The sequence below is a fragment of the Megascapheus bottae genome, chromosome 1 (genome assembly GCF_031878675.1).
Source record: "Megascapheus bottae isolate mThoBot1 chromosome 1, mThoBot2.hap1, whole genome shotgun sequence".
In the NCBI taxonomy this organism is placed as follows: domain Eukaryota; kingdom Metazoa; phylum Chordata; class Mammalia; order Rodentia; family Geomyidae; genus Megascapheus; species Megascapheus bottae.
In genome coordinates, this window is record NC_143509.1 from 64,615,877 (window position 1) to 64,627,915 (window position 12,039).

The 12,039-nt window shown below is 44.5% G+C and overlaps 1 protein-coding gene across 2 annotated transcripts in view; it reads right to left on the reverse strand.

Moving 5' to 3' along the window:
• Positions 1-4,331: 4,331 nt before the first annotated feature.
• Positions 4,332-12,039, reverse strand: part of Sidt1 (SID1 transmembrane family member 1) — a 78,792-nt gene continuing 71,084 nt past the window's right edge. For both annotated transcript variants that reach the window (XM_090346329.1, XM_090346340.1), the window contains 4 exons: positions 10,492-10,597; positions 10,296-10,406; positions 8,974-9,087; positions 4,332-7,017 (listed from right to left, as the gene is read on the reverse strand). In XM_090346329.1, coding sequence (XP_090202455.1) covers positions 6,955-7,017; positions 8,974-9,087; positions 10,296-10,406; positions 10,492-10,597 — 394 coding nt within the window. In that variant the 3' untranslated portion in view covers positions 4,332-6,954. The remainder of the gene's footprint in view (positions 7,018-8,973; positions 9,088-10,295; positions 10,407-10,491; positions 10,598-12,039) is intronic.

The following is a 12,039-nucleotide window of genomic DNA, read 5'->3' on the forward strand; positions in this document are numbered from 1 at the left end:
TCCGATTCTGTGAAAGCAGAGGAGTGGTAAGAGAGAGGAAAGAAAGGGCCGCAAGTTCCTGAAAAAGAAGATTGCTTCACCAGTTGTTGCATTCAGAGACAGAAGCAGCGTAGACTTCAGACCTGAATTTGTCATTTTCCTAGAAAAGAGCCTCCCAGGGACCACATGCTCTGGGAATGATTCTTATAAATGACACAACACAAATTATAAATGTAAATTAGCTTCTTTCTGTGAGGATAGCACCCTTGATATTTATCTTTTAAATCCTTCTGAGTAATACTTTCTTTTTAAAAAATCATGTTTTAATAACAACAGATGCTGGAGAGGATGTGGCCAGGAGGGAGTGCAAACCACACTGTTGGTGGGAGTGCAAACCCATTCAACCACTATGGAAAGCAGTATGGCAGTTCCTCAAAAGACTAAACATAGAGCTCCCCTATGACCCAGATATTCCACTACTTGGCATTTACCCAATCGTCCAGAAACAAGGACATACTAAATCCACTAGCACAACAATGGTCATTGCAGCACTATTTACCATAGCAAAGATATGGAACCAACCTAGATGTCCCTCAGTTGATGAGTGGATCAACAAGATGTACATATTTGTACACAATGTAATTCTATGCTGCTGTCAGAAAGAATGACATTGCCCCATTTGTAAGGAAATGGAAAGACTTAGAAAAAAATCATATTAAGTGAAGTAAGCCAGACTCAGAGGAATATAGGCTCTATGGTTTCCCTCATTTGTCATAATCAGTAGAAACCTTGGACTCTCCTAGTAGAGGTTTACAATAGGGCAAAACCTAGATTCATTAGACCATATAGGATGAGGCTAAATGAAAGGACCTCCAAGATATAGAAACAAAAGCCATATAATGAGTGATTATTGTCCTTAATGTACTATGTTATCTCTCATCTCTTTTGCTGTCCCTTGGTTGTCTCATATTGTTACAGTATTTCACCTTGTTATCTGATATATTGTATATATTCGTATTTGGTTATTTGAAATTGGGTAGGGAAGGGGGAAAACAAGATGAGGGGTGGGGGTGGGGGGAGGGAAATGGAGACCAAGACATGAGAGAGGGTACCAATGTTTGTGAAGTAATGCACCTTCTATCGGGCGAATATTATGTAACCCTTCCATTAACTACAATAAAAAATATATGAAAAAATCATGTTTTGATTCATAAAGAATGTTAAGATTTCAAGTGCAAAAGTGCCTAGGAACTAGCTATTGTATGCCAACATTTCTTCCTCTGATTTAAAATAAAGAAATAAATAACTACATATAGTATTGAAATAGATATCCAGACTTATTTAGCACTTGAAAGGTAATATGACTTTGAGGCTCTTCTAATTATTTAAGCATTCAGGTGATAAACTTTCCTGATTTAGAAAAGGAAGGGGCAGAATTTCATTTTCCTAAGACTGAGGAAGCCATAGTTACTATCGTGACTTTGTAGTAACTATGGTAGCCTCTTCATTTTCTTAGTTCATCAGTGGTCTTTAAGGACAGTGTAAGATGCAACAGATACCAGTGAAGCCCAGAAAGAAGGGCTCTGTGGCAACAGAGGTGACTTGTCTAAGCCAAAACTCAATCACTATGGTGTTCTTCAGACTACTGTGGAAGGCTGGCCTGCCACTGTGGTCATTGGAATTCAGATGGAGAAAGATCTAAGATTTAGTAGCACTTAACCTTGTTCATAATGGTGTGTCTTGACAATGAAGAGACATTAAAATTTAGCCACATCAATGTATCCTGTCTCCAAATAGTGTAAACAAAACAGAACAGAACCACAGCAATCAAGATTTTGGTCTGCAAGCTGGGCACCAATGGCTCATGCCTGTCATCCTAATTACTCAGGAGGCTGAGATCTGAGGAGCACCGGTCAAAGCCAGCCCAGGTAGAAAAGTCAGTGAAAAGTCTCCTCCCTGGTTAACTGCCAAAAAGCTGAAAGTAGATTTGGGGCTCAAGTGGTAGAGCACCAGCCTTGAAGGGAAAAGCTAAGGGACAGTGCCCAGACCATGAGTTCAAGTCCAGTATGGGGGTGGGGGAGAGGAGTAAGGAAGAGAAAGAGAGGAAAAAACAGTATCTTGTCTCTCAGTGCTTCATTCCATGCGCAGTGGGGGGTGGGGATGTGTTTATTTGCAAACTTGGGTGACCTTCACCAGTCTTCCACCAGTCTTTATTTTTTTTTGTGGGGGGGAGGGTTGGTTGTGGGGCTTGAACTCTGGGCCTGGGCTCTGTCTCTGAGTTCTTCAGCTCAGGCTAGCACTCTACCATTTGAGCCACAGCATCACTTCCAGTTTTCTGGTGGTTAATTGGAGATAAGAGTTTAATGCCCGTGCTGGCTTTGAACCATGATCCTCAAATCTCAGCCTCCTGAGTGAGCATCCAGAAGAAAGTAAAGAACAGCATTTGCAAGAAGGTGAGAGCTATTCAAGAGAAGAAAATGGAGTCTTTCTTTCCTTCATGGCAGAAATGAAGTCATATCCACACTTTCCACCCGTTTTAGCTTCTGGAGCATTCTTTTCTTTGTGCTGAAATCAGTGAACTGCAAAGATAAACTGCCTGCAGGCTGGGGACTGGAGATGAGGCAATGGGTGCTGAGTCTTTGAGCATCAAGAGGCCTCCTAGACCCTTCAGGGCCTCCTGGATCAGGAGAGAGTGAACAGGCTTTCCTAAAAGAGAAATCCCAGCCCTGCTGATGAATGCGCTCTTACTCTGCCTCCCTGCAGACTCCGAGGAGGGGCACGGGGTGGGGGAGGTGCTGACATTGCTTCTGGTGCATTGTCACCACTTGGCCGTCCACACGTAAAGTCATGGTTAGCTGAGGATCAGAGTGGCAGCAACTTGCCCAGAGTCATGCAGTGAGTATAGGTGGACATATTCATACATCTAACTTCATAATCTTCCTCAGTCTTTACTATTCTTTCTATGAAGGAGTCCCCCATCTCCTTTTGTTGTTGTCGGTGGTGGTTGTGAGGCTTAAATTTGGTGCCTGGATGCTGTCTTTGAGCTCTTTTGGTAAGGATTAGCACTCTACCACTTGACCACAGCACCACTTCTGGCTTTCTAGTGGTTAAATGGAGATAAGAAGCCCATAGATTTTCCTGCCCGGGATTGGCTTTGAACCTTGATCCTAACATCTCAGACTCCTAAGTAGGTAGGATTACAGGCATGAGCCACCAGCACACAGCTGAAAATGTTTTCTTTGTTTCTCCTTTTCCTCAAAGCTTTACACAGCAAGATGATCACCAGGATTGCTGCCCTTTTTGAAGCACCACAGAACATTCTGCTCAGTGCTTAGATACGGAGGGAGCAGCTGACACTGTTTTTTGCCCTAAGGAGCTGGCTTAGCGATCACCTTCCTTCAGTCACGGAAAGTCCCTTCCCCAGAGAGATCTGGTGTTCCACTGGTTTCTCTTGCTGCTAAAATAAAACCAGGCTAATCCCTCCAGCAGCCAGTGTGAACAGGTGGGGCTGCACTCCGGCACTGGTCAGAGGTGTGAAAAGGTCATTTTTTAAGGTGCTCAGTTTTCCCTCCTGGCTGTTTTTTTCCTCAGGCCTGTTCCAACTGAACTGATCTTATTACCCTGTACTTGATCTGAGGGAGCCTCTCCAAGGTCATTGCTTTTCTCAGTAATCCTCCCACTGAACTTGGCCTTCAGAGTCAGTCGGGATTTCGCTTTTAAAGAGCAATGTGCGTAAATGTAGACAAAATGTTAACATACGCATTGCACTTTAGACCAACAATATTCTGTGGAGGTACTACAGTCTCTAGTTGCTCTTTATTTTCTACCGAGCACTTGTGTTGATCTTACCATGATTCCAGTTCCCCAACTAGAAGATCGGTGCAGCACAATACTCTGCAAGACCTATATTTAGAATAGGTTTTAATAAAAGCGGGACTGGTTTGGCCTAGAGTTTTAGTCCTGTTACATGCAACAAAAATGACCATGCGTGGTTGGGGATTTAGCTCGGTGGAAGAGTGCTTGCCGAGTAAATACAAAGCCTTGAGTCTTCAGCACCACAAAGAAAGAAGGAAAGAAAGAAAGAAAGAAAGAAAGAAAGAAAGAAAGAAAGAAAGAAAGAAAGAGAGAGAGAGAAAGAAGAGAGAGAGAAGGAGGGAGAGAGGGAGAGAGGGAGGAACGAAGGAAGGAAGGAAGGAAGGAGGGAGGGAGGGAGAGAGGGAGGGAAGGAAGGAAGGAAGGAAGGAAGGAAGGAAGGAAAGAAGGAAGGAAGGGAGACCACTGCAGTGATTATGTAATTAGAATTAGCAAACTAGTTCTAGGAAAAGTATGCTGATACGAACCCCTTGTCCTAGTCTAGGAGATACCCAAGAGTTCTTTCTCTTCCCCCTCAGCGCCTCTTTTAAGATTCAAAGGGACCAAAGTTATTTACAAGGAAATGTGGCCAGAGGGATGGCTGAAGAGACAGAGAAAGTATATTCTTTTTAATAAAAGACTCAAGTTGAAACAAAGAAGCAACAAAGTAGTTAACCTTCACTCCATTTAAATGCCAAGTTACAAGAGCCAAGGACTGCAGAGACCTTAGGGAGGCTAAGATCTACAATGGCCTCTTCTTTGTAATGCTAAAACTTAGAGACCTGCAAGTCTGCCAGCTCACCTATTGCCCTTGTGTTTGGGTTAGGCCCAAAGGCATCTATATCTTAGAATAACCTTTGCCTACAGGTTGGAGGTGTTGGGTGACTGTGCGCACTCCACTTCAGAATCCATAATGGCAGCAGATAACAGCTGCTGCTTTTTGAGTATTCAACTTCCATTTCCTGTGTGGGGAACAGGAAATGTCTTTCTCTCTAGTGGAAACTTCCTCTTGAATCACCTACCTTAGGCGCCGTTTCCCCAATGATGTATTCTCTATTAAACTCCTTGCTTTCCCACTTTCCCTGGGTGTTTATTCAATTGTTGGAGACACCATGAATCTAGGCTCTTCAGCTCTTCCATCCCCCATTGATAACAATAGCCCACGAACACAGCAGTATGTCATCACACAGAGTTAATTAGATAACCCAGAGAACGTGGGTGGCCACTTTCAGAAAACTCCCAGCGGATTCTACAAGGGCCCTCCACATTTCCCCCGCAAATATGCTTCCAGATGGCTGGTATATCGTTTGATTTATTTAGTTCAGTTTCAGGGCCACTTCCTTAGTGGATCCTTTGTGGATTAGACACCATTGAATACATTGAGGGAAAGTCCACTCCTAGTTATGCAGATTTGATCATTTCTTTTAGATGTTACATTAACATAAGCATTTCATTGGTAGACTTTATAGGGCCTACAGAAAGCAATAAATGTAAGTAATAAAGAATGGCAGAAGACCAGATATAAAAGTGGAGGTGCTTCAGAATAACACACACACACACACACACACACACACACACACACACAATTTCATCATTTTCCTATTTTTGTGTTTTAAAAATCAAGAAAAGCTTACTGTTCAAACCTCCAAAGTACATGTTTGGACATTATGCAAATATTAAAGAATAATAATTTCTTTTTAAAAAGAGAAGTTCCCGTCCAATTTCTTTAATGAATGACTAGGAAAGAGGAGAAGTGACTTCAACTTCACTAGCAAATACATAAGTGTGCACGTATTTGCACATCCTTTAATGATGTCATGACCATTCTCTGATGGTGTATTTTAGACAACCAGGCATTGGATCAGAACTGGGTTCTGAGCCTCAGGGCAAGGCTGCCAGATAGCACGAGAAGAGAAGGGATCTGGGATGCTGAGCCTTGCTTTTCTGGGGAGAATGAGAGTCAGGGGCAACAGAGGTAACACTAGGTTAGCTCTGATTGTTCTTTGTAACCAGAGGGGCAGGGGAACATGCATCCATCCTGAGTTATGAGCAGTTCAGAGAGAAAGGCCGGGGCCTATGGCTACCTATGTGGTAAATGCTGCTCAATCAGGGAGAACCTCAAGTAGTAACTATGGTGAGAGCTTTATTTCTCCTCCATAGGTAGCATGGGACTGGCATGGGCCTGTGTGGTGAGAGCTGAGTAGGCACTGTTCTCTCATGGGATATACTCTAGGAGCCTGAATCCTTAAGCAAAGGCTGGTGTCCTGGATGCTGGCGTTTCCAGTCCCTTAGCACTGTCGTTCATTTTTCTTGTTACTCCTATTGATATATTCCCCCCCCCCCCATCCCTTTTCCTCCTTCATCCTGGAGCTGAGCAGGTATCTACAGAGTAACAGGGTCAGCACACAGCAGTGAGATGGAGACACTAAGAAATAGATGAACCCTCTGGCCTTGCTCTTACTTTGGGCTATTTGTTCAGAGGAATGTGTGACCACGCCCAATCAGGAGTCTACATGGCTTCCCTGGGAAACCATTTAATCTTCCTTCTAAGTAGGCCACTGGGTTGGGGCTACCAGATTAACTGTTTCAGCTGGGTAGGGATTTGAGTCCTCTCTGCACACCTCCACTATACTCTGAGGAGTCACTCCTTCTAGGAGCTTGGAGAAGTGAGGTGATGCCTTGGTAGCTCAGAAGTGGCCACACCAATGTGTGTAGATGTGAAATCCCGGTGGCTGGCCTCGCTGGGCAGGATGGCAGCTGGAGGCAAGAGTGTGGCTGGCAAAACTCGACCCCATCTCAGATGTGGATGGAGGTGGCCCGGGGCCTAAGTTGCAAACAGAAGTTGAATTGTTTTCAACTTTTTGAGCAACATGGTTTCCATGCTGCTTTTCTGGGGGTCTGGATGGTTCTTCCTGTGCACACGCCACAGAGGAGAGGAGAGCGTCGGCAGTAGCCAAGTTGCCTGCAGTCACTGTATTTTTTCTTTTCTTTTTTTCATTCAGTTCTGGGATTTGTACTCAGGCTTCTTGATTGCTAGGCTAGTGCTCTACCACTCCAGCTCATAAATGTCTCAGGAAACAGCACCAAATGGATGACTCCCTTTCCCCTCATAACGCTGAATGCTCAGAACACAGGGATCTGGTCTCTGTGCACCACATCCAGGTCGTCGTCCAAAGTCAACAAAACCTGAAGGGAGAGGAACAGAGACCTGAGGAAGGCGCGAGGCCATGCTAAGTCCCTTCCTTTCTGCTTTACATCTCGGCAGTAATCTGCAGTGCCTTGCCCTTCACTGGCACTGATTATAGTTAGATAGTTCATTTATCACTTAAATACTCATGGAAGCTTATTATGTGTTGCGCTCTCTCTCTCTCTCTCTCTCTCTCTCTCTCTCTCTCTCTCTCTCTCTCTCTCTCTCTCTCTCTCTCTCTCTCTCTCTTATTTGAACTAAGGTCCTTGTGTAATCATTTAGCTTTTTTGCCCAAAGCTGGTACTTTACCACTTGAGCCACTCCTCTATTTCTGGCTTTTTTGTTTGCTGTTTAACTAAAGATTTGAATCTCTCAAGGAGTTTCCTTCCCAGGCTGGTTTCAAACTGTGATGCTAAAAGCCAAGCATCCTGAGTAAGCAAGTATTATAGGCATAAGCCACCAGCACCAGACAATTTGCTGTTGTAGAAGCTGGAGTTACAGCTTAGGGTGGAAGAGACAAACACCTCTGGGGAGTTTACATTCAAAAGAGGAACTCATGAGTAAAAAGACAGTTTTGTAGCCTGGAGCATGGCCTAGTAGTAGAGTGCTTGGCTAGCATGTATGAAGACCCAGGTTTGATTCCTCAGTACCACATAGATAGAAAAAGCCTGAAGTGCCAAGCTCAAGCACAGTGCTCAGGCCCTGGGTTTAAGGCCCAGGAATGGCAAAAAAAGGAGACAGTTTTGTAGGCTGTAGTATATGCTGAGGATTAGGGGAGGGGGCATAGGAAGTACAGGGTGGGGTGGTAGAGACTTGGATAATGTTGCTTTGAAGTCATTCATTGGAAAGTGATATTTAAGACCTAAAGGAACTGAAGTATTGTTGCATAAAGTAATGCTACGTAAGATATGAACCCTTCTCCTCCATTTCTCTTTCCATCATCACGAGAAACTCTTAGCTCCACTCTGGTCTCATGGAAGGGGCCATCACAAAGAAAAGTCCAAAGATTGCTTTAACTTCCCACACTGGCCACAAGGGGACAGACCAGTTCTACTCTTGAGTTGCAAGACCACTTAAAAAGGACTAGGCCAGGAGCCCATATGCTGGATCTCAGGAGCCTGGTGTGGTAGTGGTGTCACCACCGTGCACTTTAAATTTGGAAATGTCAAGTAGGAGTAGAGGGTTCGAGAGCTATTATCTTCGATTGACATAAACATGCTGAGTTCTGGGAAAAGGGCTGAGCAAAATACAAAGGAAATTACAGGAGAGTTTTGGAACAGACTGGTTAGAAGGTAGCAAGGGCCTAGCAGCCACCAGGGCCTAGCAGCCACCATGAGCCTCTCTAGGAATCTGTACAGTATTCCTATTCAGTGAGCCTGGAGGAGGGCAAGGACAGTAAGTCCTCTATAAGAAGAAGGAACCCAATATTATGGGAGTTTTAATGGCAATTCTGAGCAAATGAGACTAATGACCAATTCAAAACAACTTAGGGGGAAAAAAAAACTTTCTGTCAAAAAAGTATTGACAAATAGTTCAGGTATAAGTGCTCTCATTTGTATTTCCAGCTACTCAGGAGGATGAGATCTGAGAATAGAGGTCCGAAGCCAGCACAGGCACACAACTCCATAGGCTTCTTATCCCCAGTGAACCAGCAGAAGTCCAGAAATGAAGATGTAGCTCAAGTGGTGACGAGCAAAATAGCTAAGCAAGAGCAAGAGGCCTTAAGTTCAAGTGCCGGTACCAACACACACACATGCACCCCCCAGAAATAAAAAGAAAATGAAAACTAAGATCACACCAAAGGCTACAACACTAGCAAAAAAGTCTTTATGGTGTGTTACAATGAAGAGCTGAAAAAGTAAGTTAAGACTATAAAAGAGGGTATAAGGAAGGGCAGAAAACAAAATGGTAAAGAGAGAAGAAAGCAACACAAAGACATGATAATCATATCTCACCAAAAATGAGAAAAACAGGGCAGTGGCAGAGAGGAAGTGCCAGATGTCATGGTCATCGAAGAAGTCCAGCAGGATGCACTCTCGATTCTTCTCCCGGGACTCAGCTGGGGTCCCCTGAGGAAGGGGAGGCAGGATGTGGGCAAGATTACCACCCCCCCGCCCCGCAGTGTTTCATGCTTTGACATCTAGGAATTTGCATGTGCTCCTAGATGGCTCAAAAAATTAGATTCCAAGAAAGCCTACTAGTATGCAAACTTGCACATAGCTATTCAGAGCACCATCATACCATAGCCCAAAGGAAAAGCCACCCAAATGTCTACCAGTAGAAAGGTGCACAGATAACATGGGGGTAAATCTCCACAGGGAGCTGTGCGTGCGTGCGTGCATGTGTGTGTGCGTGTGTGTGTGTGTGTGTGTGTGTGCGTGCATGTGCCAGTACTGGCGCCTGAATTCAGGGTCCTATCCCTTAGCTTTTCCTATTCAACACTGGTGCTCTGTCACTTGAATCAGGCCTACACTTCTGGCTTTTTGATGGATAAATGGAGATAAAGAGTCTTACAACTTCCCTGCTTAGGCTGGGTTTGAACCACCATCTCCAGATCTCAGCCTTCTGAGTGGCTAGAACTGCAGTTGTGAACCACAGGTCCTGGTGACAGTGGAGAATGGATGAGTGATAACAGGGCAAGAGGGACTGACACTCTCAGGCACCATGAAGAAGTCTGACCTAAAGTACCCAGATTGGGTGACCCCATTTTTACATTAAAAAAATGTCCAGAATAAGCAAATACACACGGATAAAAGGTAGATTAGCAGTGGACAATTGCCACTGGATTAGGGAGAAATAGGGAGTGGCTTCTCATAGTGATCAGTTTTCTTTCTGGGGGGATGAAAATGTCCCATAATGAACTGTGGTAATTGTTGGGATGGGGTGCTGAGACTGCTTCAGATTGTGCACCACCTTTGGAGGCCTTAGCTTTCCCTTCCGTGAAATGGATGCAGTAACCCCACAAACTGTATTTGATGGTGACGTGGCCGTGGGAATGATGGAGATCTTAAGATGCATGAGTCCTGTTTTGTGCACATGGTCACTATCTATTGGGAATAGGAGTCATGAGAGAATGTCCAAGTATCTATTGAGATTTATGCATTTCTAAAGAGTTAGCCTGAGAATGGTGACCACATGCCACTTGCTGAGTCGTTTATGTGCAATACTAAACCCATCTCTTCAGAAGAAACTTATTTGGAGAAGGTATTAGGAAGGGAGAAAGCATCAAATCCACTAAGAGCTGGAGGCAGGAAGGTCACAGAGGCCATCTGCTTACCTCCCAGCTGCTCAGATTCTGGAAGAAGAAATACAGGGCGGCGGCCCACACCACCGCAGTGGCCACGATGCAGAAGAGGGGTACCGGAAGGACCTTCTCAGAGCTGCGAAGCTGTGGGGAGGACATGCAGGAGGGGGGAAAATGGAGCCACTAGCCTCACCAGGCCAGGGTGCTCCCCACTTCCCACCTCACTTACCTTCATGATGATGTAGAAAGCCAGGTAGAGCAGAAGGTTGCAGATGAAGATGCTCAGCATGTATGATGCGAAGTCCCGGGGCCGGTAGATCAGTCCAAAGAGGGCACTGACGGTATGGGGAATGGGAGAGATGGAAGGAGAGAGAGAGGTGGATTTGTAACACGGTTGGATTTTTCACAGCCTCATTCCCTATTTTGCGGGGTGGGGGGGCAGGTTAAGGCAGGGAAGAAGGAAGGATTTATTTAATTTTTACAGGCTCATGCCTGTAACCCTAGCTACTCAGAAGAATGGTGGTTCTAGGCCAGTCTAAGCAAAAAGTCCCATTTCAACCAATAAAAAAGTGGGCGTGGAGGTATATGGCTGTGACCTTAGAGACCTAGGAAGTATAGATAGGAGGGTTATGGCCTAGCCAGTCAGGGCACACATGAAAGACTTTATTAGAAAAATAACACAAATTAGGGCCAGGAGTTTGGTCTAGTGATAGAGTGCTTCCTAGCATGCATGAAGCCCTGAGCTTGATTCCCTGGTACCACATACACAGTAAAAGCTGGAAGTGGTGCTATGGGCAGGGTGCTAGTCTTGAGCAAAAGTGTCCAGGGACAGCACTCAGGCCCTGAGTTCCAGCCCCAGGACTGGCAAAAAAGAAAAAAGAAAGAAAGAAAAGAAAAGCAAGCAAGCAAACCAGCAAAAGGACTGGAAGTATGTGTCTTAGGTGGTAGAGCATTTGCCTAACAAGCATAAGATCTCAAGTTCAAGCTCCAGTACTGCTCAAAATCTCCAGTTCAACTTACAGCCATGTAAGTTAATGATAAGAGTATGTCCCAAGAGATGCATCACTGGGTAACTGTGGCACTATTATGGCAACATCACACAGAGTACTTAACACCAATCTGAGTGCTTACTGAGGTATTAGGTGATATTGTCTTACAGGAACACTATTATGAATATGGTCCTCTGATGATATCACTATGCTCAGGACTGCATAATTAGTTTTTAATTTATTATAGTTTTCAGAGCATTTATTTATTTATTTTTGTCAGTCCTGGGCCTTGAACTCAGGGCCTGGGCACCGTCCTTGGGCTTTCTCAAGGCTAGAGCTCTACCACTTGAGCCACAGCACCATATTTGGCTTTTCTTAAAAAAAATGTATGTGGTGCTGAGGAATCGAATCCGGCTCCTCGTGCATGCTAGGGAAGCACTCTACCTCTAGGCCAAACTCCTGGCCCAGAACATTTATTTTTGATGGTAATACCAAGTCCTCATAAGTGAACATACTGTGTCTCGTCCTTCTCTAGTTGGATAACGCTTTCCAGCCTCCTGAACTGTTTCGTGATCACAAGCAACCCTGCTGAAGAAATGGCTACCTTCAGACTTGTTTAATATAAGATCAATTCCACAGAGTACATTACCACAGTGGAATGATCTTAAGAATTGGCTAAAACATTACAAAAGTGAGCTAACTGTCCATTTGTAAATGGATACTGGTTTACTTTGGTTGAGGTTTGATTTCCATTTTGCTTCAAGTTTCAAGTCGGTGTTATCATAAAA